We start from the raw sequence: 19,615 nt of genomic DNA on the forward strand, positions 1-19,615 counted from the left end.
CGTAGCCAATGGTATCTACTGTATATATGGAAGGAGACAATCTTTCAGATAACTTGGCCCCAAGCCGTTTAGGGTTTCATAGGTTAATATCAGCATTTTGAGTTGAGCTCAGAAACTGGCTGGCAGCCAGTGCAGATCATAAAGCACTGGCATAATATGATCATATTGGCCAGTCCCCATTAACAATCTCGCTGCCTTATTTTGGACCAGCAAAAGTTTCTGGGCTGTTTTCAAAGGCAGCCCCACATATAACACATTGCAGTAATCCAAACCTGAAGTAATGGAGTGTGGGTAACTGTAGCTAGGCTATCTCTGTCCAGATAGGATCGTTGTTGATATATCAGCCTAAGCTAATACAAGGTGCTCCATGCCGCCAGGCCAGCTGTGCCTTCAGTGATAGTGCTGGATCCAAGAGCAACACTTAAACTACTAACCTGATCCTTTAGGGGGAGTGCAGCCCCCTCCAGAACAGGTTAAAGTGAAGCTTCACTTTATTTAGTAAGGCTGAAAGATCTGGTAAGGCAACTTGCTCATTATACATGCATCCTGCTTGAATTCAGGAATACAAGGCAGATCTGCCAAATGCAACACTTAAAACCACTGACCGTTATGAATGAATGTGTAGAAGCCAATGTTATTACTGGCAATTTTTCTCCTGGGCAAATCTAATTCGAAAAGGTGATGTTGTATACTTGTAGTGGCTAACTTGCGAGTGACATCTTGACCGTTGAATTTTCCTGTGCAGATTAACAATTCTTCACCTTCTTCCAACCCTGATAGAACCTACTTGTCATTCAAAGCATTCTACTTGTATACTGAAAGAAAACTGCAAAAACTGCAAACTGCTTTGCAACTAAAATTAAAATGTTTTACCGGACGGATATGAGCTGGGAAAGGATTGGAAGTAAAACAGCCTATCCAGAGATTAACTTCTTCCAGTTCAGCCCCACAATGTACTTTTATTATCACGGCTCCTGGAATATGTAGTGTAATGAGTGTTTCTAAGAATGTACAGAGTTTCTTCCTCTCACCACTGAGTAACCACAGGTTGTCCTCACCCATTTAAGATTAAATCAGAGGGCACTGTTTAGTAATACACTTGAGCCCTTCTATCTGTTTCAGAAAGTAAGTGGATTTTGTGGATGTTATTAGATCCCATAGAATAGGCTTCCAACTTACTTTCTGAAACAAATGGAAGGGCTCATGTCTATTACTAGGCTCATTCTAGTAATACTGAGCTCATTCACTTGCTCATCTTCCAGCAGGGAAATATGCTTACAAGGGCCTGCAATGCCCATCAACATATGACAAACAGGTCAGTCATTATGCACAAACACAAATGGACCCAGCTGTGCCATCAGAAATGAGAACATTCAGAAGCCAGTGGGAGCACACTTGAAGTTCCTTGATCATTCTGCGGCGTTTTGGAAATTTGCCATTCTCTTGTGGCGGAATTTCACAGGGAAAGCTCTAAAAAAGAGCTGAATTAGAACCAATATGGGTGTTTTATTTTATTCATATGATCACCAATAAGGGCAAGAGTTTCCCATCCCCCTGCAGGTGTTAACTTGCCCATGCTAGAGTGATTGTGTTATCATTTACTACCGCAATTATGAATGGCCATTGCTTCTTGCACACACATTTGAGCTTTAATTGGATTTTCACAGACCACGCTTTTTGCATTTCACTGCCCTTTGATCCCCTTTGCATTTCTCTCGCCCCCTGTCCACCTGCGTGCGCGTGTGTAGTAGCGCTTCACGTATCTGAGGAAGTGGCCTATGCAGGCTCACCCATTTTAAATGGGTTCCCCTTCACGACGCCACAAGACCGCAGGCTCCACCTCCCTCTGCACAGGACGCAGTTCCACTCCGTTCCGCGGGAGGCGCGCTCTCGCTTGCTCAGCGCGGCGAGGTTTCCAAGGTTGCTCTGCGCAGGCGCGAAGCCGTCGCCATCGTGCTGGTGTGTCGAGTGAGGCAGCGAGAGGCTTGAGAAAGAGGCTCCCGCGCTGACCACCGCTTGAGGCAAAGTTCTCCCCGGCAGGACAAGGTTACGTTTACCAGGGTTTCTTCCCCAAATAAATAGGCTGTGCGTGTTAACGTCTGCGCCGTGGGCCTTCTGAGAGAGAAAGAACGGGGCTTGGGGCGTAGAAATGAAAGGAATCCGGGGACGGACAGAGTGCGCAGGCGCGACAAGCGAGTGCGTGAAGAACGCTAACGTGCGAGGGGAATTGGGAGGGTGGCCAAAGGAGGGCGCATGCGCAATAGAACTGTTGGGCCTGGGACGGGGAGGATAGGATGCGCAGGCGCAGTTGCGCTCGCTGTAGCACCGGTATACGTTTCTACCATAGAGGTAAAAAATGGTAGAATGTAACACACGTTTTTTGGCTTCCCAGATTCTGGGTTGATTTCCGTTTCGCAGTGATCTCCATTCAACTGGGCGCTGGCTTTGGGTTGGTTGTTGGGGCCGCAACTCGCATCATCCCTTGCCGGCTGGGGCTGATGGGAGTTGCAGTCCAACATCAGGAGGGACCACGCTTCCCCACCCCTGGTTTGAGGGACTGGCGGAGGTGGTAGTTCAACTGGAATTGCCTGTGTTGCAATCTGAGGATAGGGGTGGAGGGAAGGGATCTTTTGCAGAACATCCAACACAGCTCCCAACAGGAAGTGAGCAGGACTCAGCCTGAGAGTTGATAATAAGAGCCAGTGTGGTGTAGTGGCTAGAGCGCTGGACTGGGAGTCAGGAGATCTGGGTTCTAGTCCTCACGCAGCCATGGAAGCTCACTAGGTGACTTTGGGCCAGTCATACTCTCAGCCCAACCTACCTCACAGGTTTGTTGTGAGGATAAAATGGAGAGGAGGAGGATTATGTACGCTGCCTTGGGTTCCTTGTTGGATAAAAGCCAGGATATAAATACAAATAAATAAATAAATAAATCATATTGCGCTGTTTTAAAGCATGGTGTAACCAAGTTGTTTGTTGTTCAAAAGGGTAGTAACCATGTACTAGAAATTCCGAAGTACATCATAATACTACTCAGTGTCTGCTGTATTAGTAGAATAAGAGAACAACTATATTGCAGTTTTGTTGTAAGCTGCTGTCTTAGTTATAGTTCTACAACGTTCTACAATGATCTAGCCTACAGTCTGTTGATAATAATAACTATGGGCTGCGTTTGCAGGGGCATTTTTTAAATGTTTAACCATTCTAAAGTGCCAAGTTTCTCTTACACAATGAGACCTGATCTTGCAAGAGTATGAACTCCTGTCTTTGCTTCTACTATGTGTGTGTTTGTTTGTGTGTGTAAAAGAGAGAAAGACAGACAACACACAGCTGCCAGTTTACAGCTACAAGAAAGACCTGGATTTCTCTTGTGGGCACCTATTGCTTTTCCCTCACTCATGGGGGATGGTGGCATAACTGGGAAGTGCTGCCTCTACACAAAGACATTATCGGCCTAGTATTTTAAGTTTGCACTTTTCTTCTATAGGGCCTGTCTTTCCCTGGCTGCGCCTGCCATGGGGGACGTGAAGAATTTCCTGTATGCCTGGTGTGGCAAACGGAAAGTAACGCCTGCTTATGAGATCCGTGCTGTGGGTAACAAGAACCGACAGAAGTTCACATGTGAGGTGAGGGCCTGGTGCATACTTGTGTCTGCGAACAGCCCAAAGCAATTAGCCTTCAACTACTTTCACATGGGCTCATGCAAATTTGCTTGGAAAGACTTAGCCTCTAAAGAGAGGGATTATTTGGCTTGGGCAGTAATACGGAGAGCTTGGCTATATACGTTTTTTATTTGTTCACGTGATCCGGTCAAGGTTAGGCACTCCTCAGGCTCACAGATTTCAATGGGAGAGAGTTAAGCACAACTTCCTCATTTAAATTAATTGAGCTGGAAAAGTGATTCACTTTGAGTAGATTGTACCCTCATTACTTACTCATATCCCACACTACCTTCAGTCTGTAGCAGACTCTCAAGATGACTTACAGAATTAAATAAAAATTTCTAAAACATAGTAAAATCACATTTAAAACATCTAAATGTGTTACTTGCAACATTGTAATTTAAAGGGAGTAAGGAAGCTCCTCATACTTTTTCTTCCTGCACATGTCTATTTGTTACAGGTTCGAGTGACAGGCTTCAACTATATTGGTATGGGTAACTCCACCAACAAGAAAGATGCCCAAACCAATGCTGCAAGAGACTTCCTTAATTACCTTGTTCGCGTGAATGAAATCAAGAGCGAAGAAATTCCAGCTGTTGGAGTAAGTAGATCTGTCATATGCTTGGGTATATGGTATGTTTTACCATGCTTGGTGAATGTATAGTTTTATAATCCAGACTAGGTAGGTACTTTACATGTAAAACACTTTTCTTCAAAATCTGATGAAGATCACATTCTTTGGCACAAAATGTTTGTGTGAAGTTGTATACGTTTATGAAGCTTAGCATAGTGTATTACAATGGAGATACTTGATATATTGCAAATATAGAATTTTTTAAGAACAGACTGGTGCGATGAAGAAACAAAGAGGAAACACTCTAGGGAGGGATAGGGGTATTTATGTGTGATTGGTTACATACAGTGCAGTCCTAAGCATGTTTGTTCAGAAGTTAGTCCTCTTGAGTTCGGTGGGATTTATTCACTAGTAAGTTTGTCTCAGATTACATCCTGACGTTTCATGAGACACATCTTACCCTTTAAAATATTCAGCCTTTTTAGCCACATCCATAAAGGCTAGACTCTTTCTTAAAAGGCAGAGAAAAGAAAGCTGAGATATCTAGGAATGCAGAGTCTGGGAAACAGAGTGCATGTAGACATACACACATACTTCTAGTATAGTTTTGAAACAGTAAATTGACTACAAAATTGAAAACACCAAGCTGAGCTTGGATCACTTTTGTATCAAGTGTCACCTTGAGCAATATGAGGACTCTTCAGGGTTGGGAAAAGCTTGTGTTTTATGAGGGATGCGGCATTGTAATTCACCAAATACTTGTTCTTGCTTAGGCAGGAGCTGTGGGTGCTGCTGCTGCCGGTGTGGCTGGAGCGGAAGAAGGTGGAGATGGATTTGATGGTCCTTTGGGAGGGCCGATTCCTCCACATCTGGCTCTCAAATCAGGAGGGGGTAAGGTCTTGAATACCTGCAGTCTATGCTCATTTTGTGTTTTGCCAGGGATCTGCAAAGTATAGCTAGACTTGGTAGCCAAGCATTAATTTCTTCTAGCCGGCTGTGAAGTCCAGTTCCATCATCATAGTACAACATTATCTGAATTTATTAATATAGATGCTGTCTGGAGTTACGTAAATCAGGCTTCATGTACACTGTTGTTTTCTGTTGTAATTACAGAAGGTGGGGAAAGTGTGGAATTTGATCAGTTAGATGGTTATATTAATTTTCTGTCTAAGACATGTTATAACAAAAATGGATGAAGAAAGAAGGGTTTTTTTAAAGAAGGGGTTTTTGAGAAGGAGTAGCACCTTAAACACTGGCAGCGCAGTCCTAAACGTGTTTACTCAGAAATAAGTTCCACTGTGTTTAGTGGAACTTAATCCCTATCAAGTGTGTTCAGACATCAGAGAAATCTTTTCAGATGCTGTTTTTTTCCTAAGCTGAATCACTGAAACTCTGCCATTTGGAAAAGCCACACTAGAATTTATAATCAGAATTCATGATGAAACCAATTTTTTGGCATGTAAGCCTTTTCATTTAGGGCCCTCAGAATGGTGGTTTATTTTCTTCAGAAACTTCCATGACAAATGATCTGATTCAATTATGATATTACAAGGAGATACCATTTTTCTCATCATGCCTAGTGAAAAACGCAAAGTGTTGGCAAGGTATAAAAATTTACACCAGAGTTAGTTAACACTTCTGTAAGCCTGTTTTTTTAAAATGAGTAAAAATCTCTGTTGAAAAGTGGGATGGGAAATCTGTTCAAATTATTAAACACTGCCTAACTTTCAACTGTTCCCAACTATATATTTTGATTCTAAGACCATAATGCTATGTGTGTATATTTGGGAGTAACTCCACTGGACTAAGTGACGCTTACTTCTGATTAATATGCATATATTCAACTTGTAAAACACATTGAGCATTTGTATAACAAACAGCTCCTCCTCAGCCAACTAAGATGTACCCTTTTGCTTTTAATTTGAAATGCAGGTGAGTTTTTACCATTTAAACTACTAGTCTTAAATTAGGAACCGCCTTGAAAGAAAAGGAGGGTCTGTTGATTCTTTTCCTCTCACTCTCTTTTCTATTTCTATATATTTTGGGCATTTAGTCCCTTGCAGTTCAAGCTAGTAGTTTGAGATGTTAGAACTGGGTGATTATAAAAAGTCTGCAGACCTAAAGAGAGGATCAGGCTCTACAGTCCATGTCCCCCAGCCTTGTTTTTAAACGGGAATCCCTAGTCTTGCTGTCTTTGATTAGAATAGATAAGATAACAGAACAGAGCAGGTATTCTCTTGCAGTGTTTGGCTAGGCGTCTTCTCCACAACTTTTGAATGTGAGCAAATAATGCCAAACAGTAGTAAAACTTAAAGACCACTTGCCAGAGCAGGGAAAACTGCTTTCTATAATTCCTCTGGCAAGTAGGCTTGGTGTGTGTGCCTGTGTGGCACTTTTCATGCTGTATAAGCCAAGAGCGTTGGGGGCCAGGCAGAGGTGAGATTCAGGTAGATTCTGTATCTCTTCAGAAAGTACTCATGGCATGTGCTTTATAACTATTAGGAAACATCTGGGTTTCTTTCCCCCCCACTAGATGGTGCTGCTCCTCCTGGGATTGGGAGCTCTGGCTATGGTGGAGCTCAGTGGGACCGTGGAGCTAATCTGAAGGATTACTATTCCAGGAAGGAGGAGCAGGAGGCCCAGGCAGTAAGTCCCCCCACCATCCCTTTATGACTGATTAGCTAAGCTCCCCATTATGGTGTCAGTTTTGGTCTGTAATCAAGGTTATCACCTTTTCATTCAAAGAATATACTTCTGTATGCTTTGGGGGAAGGGAGTGGGATCAGTGCTCCAGTGCAGATAGATAACTCTGCAAGTAATGCCCAAATGTTTGACATTTTGTCCTCCTTGATTAACATATGAATTAAGATATTGATTATTGTTACCCTTCCCCCCGCCCAATAATCTATGACAATATATTTGGGGTGTAGTCAAATAATTCTGAGCATTCCGCAAAATAGATATCAAGGGTTGTTCCTATTCTGTGTGTTCAGAGTTCCCGGTGTGCAGATCCAAAGGTTTATTAATAGGATTAAAAGTTAGACTTCCTGGGGAAATGCTCATTTAGCAGACAAAATGATCAAGGAGTCTTAAATATTGTTTTATTTACACAGACATGTAACAAAGTTAAAGAGTGAGGCTTGTAAACGTTAATCACAAGTCAGTTGTTTCTTACCACTAGACCTTGGAGTCAGAAGAAGTAGACTTAAATGCTGGCCTTCATGGGAATTGGACCTTGGAGAATGCCAAGGCACGCCTGAACCATTTTTTCCAAAAGGAGAAGATCCAAGGAGAATATAAATATACTCTAGTGGGACCTGATCACAACAGGTTTGCTAGTTTTTCTCCTTAGTGTTGCTGCTAATGTTGAAATCCGTCTTGGTTGTCTGAAATACCTGGCTTATGCTCTGCACTTCCAAATGAGGAATAAATATAGTTACCTTACGGTGCAGTCGAATGCATGTTTAGACAGAAAAAGGTCCTACAACTCCTAGGATTCTGGCTGGGGCATACTGGGAGTTGTAAGACATTTTGCTGTCAAAACATGCATAGAATTGTGCCCTTAATGGATCAGGGTAAAAGAAGGTCGCATGAGCTGTTCCTCATAAGCAACCAAAAGTCATGTTAATCTGCTGGCCTTATTTCTTGCTCCCTTTGCTTGAATTTGAAAATGGTCTGTCTCTGTTTACAATTTCTGTAAAAAGACTTATTTTATCAACCTTCTTAGTAGATAAAAGTATGGCTCTGCTTCATAATCTTTATGTAGGAGTCAGAATTTGTGACATTCAGGAAATTGAAGGCTTTGTGTAAACACCTGATTGCTAATACTGTAGTATAAAGAAATGCAGTTCAGTGACAACTATTCTTTAAACCTGAGCTTCATATTGAGCAAAATCTCATGGAAGAGTGCATCCTGGGCACTCAGATTGCAGGAGTGGGAAGGCAACCACAATGTGAAGATTTTTGAATGATTGTCTATTAGCAAAAAATAAAATCCCTGCATGTAGAAAACTAGCACATCAAGGACAAGGCAAAGTTAAGACCTTTTATCTTTGTGCTAGTTTTCTACATTCACGGAGGGTTGTTTTTTTTTTTACACAGATCATTTGAAAATGTGAGTTCCTCCTTATGCAGTCTTATCTAGTATAATCCCAGAAGAACTTTGCCATGTAAAGTGATTTCCTGATCAGCCCTGAGAGCAAGGCTGTCAATGTCTATGCCAGCTTGATTTCTGGGGTGAGCTTGGCACCTAACTCCTTTTTGTAAGTTCCTTACAATATACGCCAGAGAAATGTAATATATTATACAGGAACAGGTTTGATGAGGGTTATTCCTTACCAAAATTATTTCTGTCAACAAGAGAATGCATAGTAAATTGCCTTAGGAGTGTGCAGATAGTGGTTATCCATCTCCTGCTCCAGTCACCTACCTGCTACTCCCTACCATCAGCTTCTGCTGCTCCTCCAAGCCATAGGCAAAAAATGCACTCATGGGGAAGCACAGCACTGTGCAATGGCAACTGCCATTCCTCAGTCTCTCCTGTCTAGCTGTAATGCAAGGAGTGGAGTATAGCCTCCGTAGTGCTGCACATTCTCTTCTGGGACAAAACAGTTTAGTGCTTTGGCAGCTGCCAACCCCATCCCTCTCCTCCACGCCTTTAATGCCAAGGGCAAAAATGGACACATGCTGCAGCCATGGCTAATGCTTTTGACAGCTGTGCTTAGGGGGCTTCTGGGCTCTGTTCTTAAAGGTTTGAAAGGCCAGGAGCCAGACACGCACAAGAGCAGCTACCGTTAGTACTCATTTGTATTTTTCTTAGTAGGGCAACAAGGCAATTTTAACTCTGTTGCTTTGGGGGGGGGGGTATTTCCATGAGTAGGTGAGTGGCAAATCACATTCCTTACATTTTTAGGTGCTATATGGACTTACTGGTCCAGCGCAGACATCATGCTTCCAGTTCAGCAAACTACAGGCTGTTGGAGTGGGAATGAGCAATAAGCTTGAGTGCTCCTGCCTCCTCTTCCCTCCTCTGGCTTGCAGTCCTGGTTCATAGGCAGCCCTAGAGCCACAGCTTTCTAGTTTGGACATCTCATCGATACTGTTGTTTAACAATCCAGGAAGTCTCCCCTGCGGCTAAGGGAGAGGTAGGAGGAAGGGCTCCATCTTGTTGCTTGTTCCGGTTCCAACAACCCCATGGTTTGTTGGACTAGGTATGTTAGGTATTCAGAGTCAGATTTAATTTCTGGCTTTAAATGTACCTCATGTCATCTCTTTTTTTCTTTCAGCTTCCATTTGGTGATATATCTTTGTGCATTGCTTTGAATATGAAAAAACATTGTCAAGGTTGCCATCTTTTTTATTGGCAGTGCTCTTTTGTGTTTATCAGCAGCCTGGCATGCTGCAATCAAGCAGTTGAAACTTTTCCCATCTCTCTGTTGCAGCACCAGGAAAAAATGTCACTTGTGTCATTTCTGCACAATGGGGCTGCTTTTTAAATGCGCAAGAACAATGCCAGTAAAAAAGCTGGCAGCCCTGATGATGGATTCTTTGGAAGGTGCTAATTTCAGAAGATTTTTCCCAAACAGCTGCGAAGTTGTACTTGTTTAGAATGAGGCTTCCTTTCAATTTGAAGTCTTAAAATCTATTTGCTTGATGAAGATGGGGGCAGTGGGTGACAGTATGTTTCTCAGCCTGCTTGCTGTTTTCCAGAGAGTATTCCAGGGTGTAGGACTTGTTACTCCCAGGAAGGCTCGGATGGATCACTTGTGTTTTATGGGGGGGAAATGGTGTTGAAAAATGCTGTGCTATCTATGTCCAGTGGTTTAGATTTCTCCAGAAGTTAAGTTCTAACTTAGCAGGAAGAAGAAGAAGAAGAAGAAGAAATGGTGTAACCTGTTAACTGCAGCCATCTGCTGCAAGGTGATCTCAAACAAAACTTTCTGAGAAAGCATAGGTTCTATTGTATTGATGAATTCTGATGTTTCATATGTGTTTTGTTAGCCTTGCAATTCCTGCTAAGCAAGTGTGTCTTACTTCTCTATGCAGCATTTTCCTTTTTGTTCAGATCAGACCAGTGATGTAGGTTTTCTGGGAAATCTTGAATTAATTTTTTTTCCAGCGCCCTATATCTCAGATGTTTTTCCAATAGCCAAATATCATTGAACTGGTAAATCTAATTGGGGTAAAAAAACAAACAGGAAAGCAGACAGTATGTTTTAAATTATATATTCAAACAAATTCATATCTCTACTTGGAAATTAGTTGTGTTGGAATGTTTGGAAATATTTTTAGGCATATTAACTCAATGGCATATTTTTCCTTTGCATGGGGCCCTTTCAGACATAACAGTGAAACTGCAATCCTGTGCACACTGGGAGTAAGCCCCACTGAACACAGTGCGACTTACATTTGAGTAAATATGTGAATAGGATTGTGTGTTAAACCATGGTTTAGTGTTACGTGAACAAGCCTGGTTGAACCTTCGGCTCTTGTGCTTTCCCTCTCCTTTCCTCCTCTGGCACATGCTATAGGAGGAGATTGAAAACTTCTGCTCTTAAACTAACCAAAGTTCCCTGTTACATCCATATTCAAGGAGTTTTGTTTAGATTAAACTGGTTCGAACAAACCAGGATCAAGCTGTGACTTGCGATTCTGTCGTGTTCACCAACAATAGTGTAAACTTGCAAGAATTCAGATATAAGGGATCACTCATTACCTTAAAACTGAAAGTGGATGCTTCTGGTCTTCTCTGGTGTGCACCAGAGAAGAAGAAGGAGTGCGCAGTTCCAAAGTTCAGTCAGGCTTGTTCATGAGATGCTTATCCATGGTTTGTTTAATTGTTTTATGAAATGAAAGCACTGAAAACTGTTAACTTAATTTTATCACATCTGAAAAGCTGTGCACATCCTTTTATCCATATCTGTTATATGTATGTATGTATGCTTCCAATAGGTAGTCACCTCTAAACATTAATTACAACTTTGAAATTGGCCAGTCTGGCTAGTATTTGTTCTGCTCATTACGTTACCAATTTTATGAAGCAGTGCCTTTTTAGACATGGAAAAATTTCTATAGAAAAATATACCGGTGGAAATGTTTTCCACTCTACGTAACTTGGAGAGGGTTCCATGCCTCGGCGAGAGCATGAAATTTGTAATTGGGAGTTGTTTTGCAAAAGCTATACTACAAGCATGTTTTCCTGGTGCACAAACAGGGTATTGTATCAAATGATGAGATGGGAGCATGACTTCATAGCAGCCATACAGTTTAAATTCTGTGCTGAAAGGGGTGGCCAACTGCGACACCAGCGATTTTGGCTCATTCACACATGTGCTTCTGCTTAGGCTGTACTAAGCAATCACATGGGGATCTATTGTAAATTGATTTCTGGTGTCGCTGTTCCCCCCAGGTGGAGGAGAATGAATTGAGTGCTGAATATAAGCCTGGCTGAGAAACATACTGGCATCGGTGTCATTAATGAAAGGGTTGCTGTTGTGTCCCTGAGAGCCAGTGGCCTTTTGACTCATGAAGCCGCTGTGCCTGAAGGTCAGTTCACTTGGTGGTTTAGGAAGGGACCCGAGAACAAGCTCTTAGCGTCATCTAACTTGCTCTTTTGTTTGCAGTGAGATAATCTGGACCTTGACCTAGTTGCAGGTGTAATGTGTTCTTCCCGCAGCATGGTAGAAATACTAGAGGTATAGCTATTGGAGGGGAGTTTCACCTTTTAAAATCTAAGGAGGCACTTCAGATTGCATCCATTTTTAAAAGCCAGTGTAAACAACCCAATTGATTGAATAACCCCTCCCAAATAATGTATCTAGGCTGGCATTTTTAAAATGACTTCCCAGGCTCTGTTGATGCCGGGTGTCTGGTTCTCAAGTTACTTTAAAAATCCTAGCCTTAGATTTGGATCATAGACATTCACTGGGAAATAACGAACAGCCTGCTCCTATGCATGTTTCTCAGAGGTAGATCCCACTGAGACTGACTTTCTGTAGGAGAGTGTATAGGATTATGGCCTATGTCTCATTGATGACGGTGGTGTTCATTGTCAAATGAGTATGCTACAGCCTTGTTTGCTTAGAGCCTCTTAGGGTGCAGTCCTATGGGGATAGTCGGCTGCCTCTGAACTTGGAGGCGACCGACAATCCAATGCAGGGTGGGCAGGGTGCAGAGGGGATCTTCTCCTTTGCACTCCGGCCGCCCTGCATTTGCAGCTAGATGGCTGATTTTGGCTGTCTAGCCAGGGTGCTGCGAGGAGGGGGGGAGGCTGGATGGCGCATAGGAAGCATCATAATGGCGCTTCTGCTGTCCCTGCCCCGCCCCCAGGAACGCCCCCTTTTCAGCCACTCCACACTGCTCTTCCAAGTGCGGAGCCGGGGGCAAACTGCCACCTGGGAGGGGGAGGGGAGTCGGTTTTCTGGCAACTCTGCCGGGGGTGCTGGTTCCAAGCTTGGTTCCCAGAAAACAAAAAATCCTGTGGCCATCTAGCTGCTGTCTAGCGGCCATAGGATTGCGCCCTTCGACAAATTGTCACAGTAGCTGGGGAAATTAAATACCTTGTGCCAAATGAGGCTATTCCTGAATCTGATCAGATCTCAGACAGGTTGAAATAAGGGCCACATGGAGCTGGCTGTGTTTGTTGCTGTCTTGGAAGATAGTCCCAAACACAGGCATATTTTTCTTGGACATCTTGCTTGCAGAAGCACTGTCTTCATTGAAAAAGAGGTACGTATGTTGCCCATCCCGCCAGTCTTAATTGTATGTTGGCTCCTGTTGTGCAGAAACTGCACTTGAGCAAATATTAAGGCTGAGGTATGCAGCATCCTAAATGGGCTGTTTGTAAACCATTGGGGTTTGAATTAAAGTGTGGCTCTACTCTGCAAAGTAATCCTGTAAAATGTTGAGCCTATATTATGAAGTGCTGGTCTCAATGGATTCTTTTTGCCCTACATATTTGGGAACGTCTGGGCTCGTCCTTTCTAGAGTGTTGGACTGGGAGCCCAGAGATCCGGGTTCTAGTCCCCACTCAGCCATGGAAGCTCACTGGGTGACTTTGGGCCAGTCACAGACTCTCAGCCCAACCTACCTCACAGGGTTGTTGTTCTGAGGATAAAAGGGAGAGGAGGAGGATCATGTAAGCCGCCTTGGGTTCCTTGCAAGAGGAAAAAAGGCGGGATGTAAATGCAATAAATAAATGAATGGAGTCCAAATTATTCTCTTAATAGTATCTTGATCTTCAGGGCCAGGATGGGGAACTTGTGGCCCCCAGATGTTGTTGAATTGCAACTCCCATCAGTCCTCACTGGTGGCTGTGCTGGAGTTGCAGTCCCAAGAGCAGCTGGAGGGTCATATTTCCCCCTGTTTTAGGGCATGATGAGCTCATAGAGGCTTGGGAAGAGCTGTTCATTTTATAGTTACTTCAGGCTAGAGCCATTTTTTAAAAATGTGAGTTCTTGTTCAGTGTGTTGGAAATATGGGTATATGAATTGTGATGGGCTTTGCCTAATCACTTGGAAGGCCTGACTGTGCTGGAGGTAGGCCTGGTTTGATCCTCCTCAAAAATGAAGGCACTAATACAGTTTTTTCTGAATGTGTTGCAGGAGTTTTATTGCAGAAATGACCATTTATGTCAAGCAGCTGGCCAGAAGTAAGTGTTATTGGGAGTGAACATCATGGCAGAATGTGGGCAGTCCCACTTCAAAGGTGTTTTATTTACTCTGGTGGTATTAATAAGCCTCATCTGTTCCAGCTATGCTTACTAGCATAAATTCGTATTGACTAGAAGCTTGCGGTCAAAGAATTGGCTGGCTAGTTGAAATAAATAGGGGAAGTACAGCTCCCTTTCTTCCTCCCCTCCATGTTGGCGCTTGTTGACCCTTAGGTTGCCAGGTCACTATAGTGCAATGCTAGTAGAAGCTACAAATATTCTGTGCCCCTTTGGCACCATGCCCATAGTCCCCAGTCCTCTGAAACTTAATTTGCTTGTCCGTTGCCTTCCTGCTCACACACACAGATTGAGAACTGACACCTTACTGGATGGAGAAAAAAAATGCCGAGAGCCTCTAATATTGCCAGAGCTTGTTGTTTTCATCTCTGCCCAACCTCTACTTCTTCCTTCTGTTGTATAAATAAATTAGACTGAAGGGAAGATAACCCCTGAATAAGGTTATTGATTATATAAACAGGCTCTGCACAGGATAACGCAAACCCGTGATAACTACTTTCTAGCATGTGTTTCCTGATGATAATTAAATTCTAAAGCACTCACACTGGGTAACATCTCAGAGCGTACATTGGCGATTTTCACACAATCAATTATTGTGGTTGTACTTGGTTTTTAATATACCTTTCTACAGAAAAAGAGCCAGAGACAGATCATTATTGACCACTGCCATATTTAGTACTTCTCTATTTCAGGAATCTTTGCTCGTGAGCATGGCTCAAATAAAAAGCTGGCAGCACAGTCCTGTGCTCTGTCTCTTGTAAGACAACTCTATCACCTGGGCGTCATTGAAGCTTACTCTGGGCAGACCAAGAAGAAAGAAGGTGAATCGGTGAGTCCTGCAGGAAATTTCCCACAATTGCTTGTTTCTCTCTCTCTCTCTCTCTCTCTCTCACACACACACACACACACACACACACACACACACACAGAGAAATGCTTTAGCAACTTGTTGAGCCAAAAACTGTAGGTTGCTGATGTGAAGATCAAACTCTCTGAACAGCCATGAGATTGCTATGTTGTTTGAGTCCTCTGGAGAAGTGATTAATATTTGGACAGTTGGGTGATTAAGCTAAAGAAATAAGAATGCAAATGAGTGAGTGAAGAAGACAAGACTGTTCCCTGTGTGCTGTCCACCAAGAATGTATTCAGAGGGCCAAGCAGGTAAAATAAGATTTTATTCTCATGGAGACTTGACAAAGCGCGATGTCTTTTTGAAGTACTGCAAAACCTTTCTGTATGGGCTGGCTTTCATGGTTTGGGTGATAATGGATGGTTTGGGTAGATTTTGGATGTTCGTCCTATTTTAGCTTTTGTTTCTGGGTTTTTTTGGAAGGGCCTGATCCTCCCAAAGCTTCTGTTGGTTTCAGTGAGACTTGGTTCATACATAATGGCAGCAAATCATGGATAAATGAACCCACGATCTGTCAAGACCGTGCCAGCTCTGTTCTGCCATTTTGAATATTCAGCCCCAATCGGGCTTATCAGAAGTTGCTATGTGATGGGGCACTACAACCTGGTTCACATGACACAATGGTCTACTGTGGCTTAATTTACCCACGTGGGCTGTCGCATTATGCCAGGCGCCCACAGGCACCATTTTTGCAAGGCGCCTAGCTTGCTGTTGGTTGTGTTGTGCGAACCCAGGAGCCAGGGGCTGTCTGAGATTTAGACAACCCTCAAATAACCCTAAGACAAACCTTGGGTTATTTGAGGGTTGTCTAATACGACAAGCCATGCCTGCTCAGGCTTAAAGATTCAGAACAGCAGCTGGCATGCACCACAGCACCCCGAGGGTTAATTAATCCATGGTGGTTTGTTGTGTGCGAATTGGCCCTATAGGTTAATTGTGGGTTAAACAACCCACAGATAAACTACAATTAGTAGTTAGGTTATTTGTGGGTTGTTTAACCTGTGATTAACGTATAGCGTCTTAGCTCGGATGTTACATAGCAATCCCTGATCACCTGATCAGGGGTTGAATATTCAAAAAGGCTGCAGAACATGCCCGTGACATGCCATGGCAGATCGTGGGTTAATTAACACAGGATTTGTCGCTGTTACATGTGAACAGCCCCTGAGAGTCAGCCTAGCTTAGTCAATGTTTTAAAAGTATTTCCTGCTACATCTTACTTTGCTAGCATCTAGAAGTATTCATACTGGTTTTTAAACCATTTCTTTGTGTTTCCCTCCTTTAATGTTTGTTTATTCTGTGGCAAATCATTTTTAAAGTTCTGTATTATACAGTGTTTGTGCCATGTGTTGATTTTACATCTAGCACATGCATATAATTTTTTTTTAATGAAGCTACTTTAATGGTTTAACATGACTGTTTTCCTATTTGTCTTTGATCCAAGAATATTTTGTATCTTTCCTTAAGTGTGATACTGTGCCAGTATATATTTCAAGGACTTTGGTTTCTTATTTAATCTGAGCCTGTCATTATGTGGCTAATTTGGATCCTCACTCATTTAATTCCATAGGTGGAGCCTTATGAAGTCAACCTCTCCGTTGATTTGGAAAGTCAACTGCAAAGTATTGTAGAAGAGATGGGTCTTGAAATCGTTCCACCAGTGAGTGTGTGGTCAAGAAAGTTTTCTTTCTCCCTTTCTTTCCCAGTCAATGGGGTTCTGTCAGTTTTCAGAGAGTAGAATTTTATTTTTCTAACTTGCAGCCTGAGGATCCCAGCTTTCCGGCTGTACTCAACATTGGAAAGTTGGCCCACTTTGAACCATCCCAAAAACAGAATCAAATGGGGGTTGTGCCATGGTCACCCCCTCAGTCAAACTGGAATCCATGGACCAGTTGCAATATTGATGAAGGTCCTCTGGCATATGTAAGTCTGCAGTTTACAAATTCTCATAAATTTATCTTACGTTTCCAACCATTTTCCCCCTTTACCAAAGCCTCTTGTGAAGTACATTAACTGTCCACTTAATTGGCTTAATTGTAGCCATTTTAAATTAATATGTGTCTTCAAGTCCTTTGTTCTTTTTCTAGGCCACACCAGAGCAGATAAGCATTGACCTGAAAAGCAACCTCATGTATCAGCTGGAAAATGATCAAGACCTACAGAAAGTAAGTCTGCTGACATTAGACAGCAGTTACTAGCCAGAATGCATATCAGTCTGGTTTAGTCAAACTCCACATACAAGTGGTCTGCCAGTAAGCCCAACTCCCATGATATGCAGTGCTCCACCTTCACTCATCTTCTCCCTTACTGTCACCTCCTGGTAACTGTCCTGGACACTTCTCCATTCGCCACGAGGTAGGTTCTTTGGAGATAGACTTGGCCAGGGGCTGGACTTAGGCACTCCCTTTCTAGAGCCAGTCATCTGCCATTGTCGGAGGATGTAGATTTCGGTCTCTGACCTGTTGGAAGCTCATCCACCAGTATGACACATGTGCATGAGTGAACACACACATACACATGAAAAGTGTGTGAACTGTATATGTGTTTTATATGAGGAGAGGGAAGAAGCCAAAAACCACACGTCTCCTTCCAAACTCTCAAAAAGTACAGAAGTGATTTATTTGGAGTGGGTGATTTATTTGCTAAGGAGAATGATTCAGCCAGTTGCCAGATTATAATTACTGAGTACTAATGACAAACTATTTTCTGTCCCAGATTCTTCAAGAAAGGGAAACCTTGCCTGTGAAGAAGTTTGAGCAAGAGATTCTGGAAGCCATCCATCAAAATTCTGTTGTCATTATCCGTGGGGCCACGGGGTGTGGCAAAACCACACAGGTTCCACAGTACATCCTGGATGAATATATCCACAGTGGAAGAGCTGCTGAATGTAGCATTGTTGTGACTCAAGTAAGAGCCTAGTCAAAGTGTATATGTGATTGACGTTTGGCAATAATACCCATAAGATTTAGTTGCCACTAAACCTAATAGTTAGCCAAGCCTTAATACATTTAACTCCTATTTTGTTACGGTGCAGATGCCATATATACTGCTCCAATACACCTGTGATGTTAATTTGCCATTTGTTCATGTATTTGTGCAGTAGTTTACCTGGTAGTGGCTGAGAAACGTATCTTATTAGGAAAAGCTTGCAGATAGATGTCCCTCAGTTTATTAAAACTGACTCTCCACTTCTGCTGAACTTTTTCCACTAGGTTTTCATGCTCAAGCCTTTAGCTCCCCCACCCCATTTTTGGTCCCACTGACTTATGCTACTGGGTCCCTCCTTTCTTTTACTATATCTCCCAAAGTCCTTTGCAACTGTGCTCAAATTAGCCTATATGCACCCTTGTCTTGTCAATTTCCTTGTATGTTACCTACTCCACTTTGCCTCTCTCTTTGACAGCTGATACAGACAAGGAAATTGACCAGGCAAGACTGCAGGTATCAGACAGCTGTAACGGCGCACTTGCAAAAGGAAAACAAAAATAATAATAATTTAAAAAAATTGCAACCCTAGTTGTATATTTTTGAGGCACTGAAAAATAACATTAAAAAACTGGGGAACAAGTTGGCAGTCCTTTCAAAGTGCCACTTTGGCATCATTGGAAGGGCAGTCACCGGCGAGATCACGAAGACAGGGTGGCATGGGCTCTTTCGCCGCTCTTCCTGAGTGGCTCTTTGACCAATCACGACAATCCATGATAAAATCGGTCTCTTGGGTTCAGACGACATGACAAGCCGTTGTGGGTACGAACAACCCTACAACAAGCCATGGGTTCTCAGCATGGCTTGTTCTTGAAAAGGGGGGGAAATGGTTGGAATGGTTTGGACAACATGACAACCAACCATGGCTGGCTGGCTGCCCATGGTGGGTTGTTGTGTTGTGCAAACCCAGTCAATGTAAATATTAGATTTTATTTTCAGTTATCTGTTTAAGAGAGAACTAAGTGAGATACAGGTATTTTTTAGCTAAAAGATCAGAGTTGTTTGTAGTGTGTGTCCTGACTATAATGGAGTTGGGACAAATCCGTTCATTTCCTTAATTTCATGGTGGCCATTTTAAACATGTGCTTTGCAGTAGTAAAGTTATGCCTGGAGCAATATTTCAGATTGTGTAGTGCCCACATGAATTTTTAAGCACTGTCCCTGCACAGATGTGAAAAAATACTGCAGAACACTAGATTCCCTGCTTGTTGCAGGGGACTGCTGTGGGTGAGTTGGGGAAGCTTTCATATTTGAACTGTGTGAAAAATGTCCTTTCTACACAGCCCAGGAGGATCAGTGCTGTTTCAGTGGCAGAACGCGTCTCCTATGAGAGAGGAGAAGAACCTGGGAATAGCTGTGGCTATAGTGTCCGCTTTGAATCGGTGCTTCCCCGGCCCCATGCCAGTGTGATGTTCTGTACTGTAGGTGTGTGCTGGTTTCTGTATTCTCATTTTTAGGCCAGGATGGAGAGGGAATGGACTGAAATGACTGAAAACGAAAGTATTTCCTCCTGTGTTTTGGCGGGGCTTGTTAGGGAGATGAGGTAGATGCTGAATCCATAGTAGCCGTTAAAAGGGGGGTCTGGGGATTTTTCTGTTTTCCCCATTTCTCACTTTTTCCATAATGAAGCAAGGAGATGTCATGAGATTTTAGACAGTGGCTGTGTATAGTGCATTACAGTGCCCTCTCTAATAGATTGGGTGAAACTATCACTTGTCTGACATCCCTCTTCATTGATTGGCATGGATCTGTTTTTT

General features: G+C 42.8%; 1 protein-coding gene across 2 annotated transcripts in view; it reads left to right on the forward strand.

The window, feature by feature from the left end:
• Positions 1-1,930: 1,930 nt before the first annotated feature.
• The window catches only part of DHX9 (DExH-box helicase 9), a 34,443-nt gene continuing 16,758 nt past the window's right edge, over positions 1,931-19,615 (forward strand). The window contains exons 1-13 of one of the 2 annotated variants that reach the window (XM_084851315.1): positions 1,931-2,046; positions 3,488-3,626; positions 4,123-4,263; positions 5,010-5,127; positions 6,770-6,882; positions 7,418-7,566; positions 13,839-13,885; positions 14,656-14,792; positions 16,444-16,533; positions 16,635-16,796; positions 16,961-17,038; positions 17,589-17,780; positions 19,142-19,283. In XM_084851315.1, the coding sequence (XP_084707441.1) occupies positions 3,516-3,626; positions 4,123-4,263; positions 5,010-5,127; positions 6,770-6,882; positions 7,418-7,566; positions 13,839-13,885; positions 14,656-14,792; positions 16,444-16,533; positions 16,635-16,796; positions 16,961-17,038; positions 17,589-17,780; positions 19,142-19,283 (1,480 nt within the window). In that variant the 5' untranslated portion in view covers positions 1,931-2,046; positions 3,488-3,515. Of the gene's footprint in view, positions 2,047-3,487; positions 3,627-4,122; positions 4,264-5,009; positions 5,128-6,769; positions 6,883-7,417; positions 7,567-11,467; positions 11,782-13,838; positions 13,886-14,655; positions 14,793-16,443; positions 16,534-16,634; positions 16,797-16,960; positions 17,039-17,588; positions 17,781-19,141; positions 19,284-19,615 lie in introns of those variants that run through there. The other variant, XM_084851316.1, reaches the window with a different exon arrangement.

The sequence above is a fragment of the Heloderma suspectum genome, chromosome 4 (assembly GCF_057233095.1).
Source record: "Heloderma suspectum isolate Gila_16-S chromosome 4, 16-S_ref, whole genome shotgun sequence".
NCBI lineage: Eukaryota > Metazoa > Chordata > Lepidosauria > Squamata > Helodermatidae > Heloderma > Heloderma suspectum.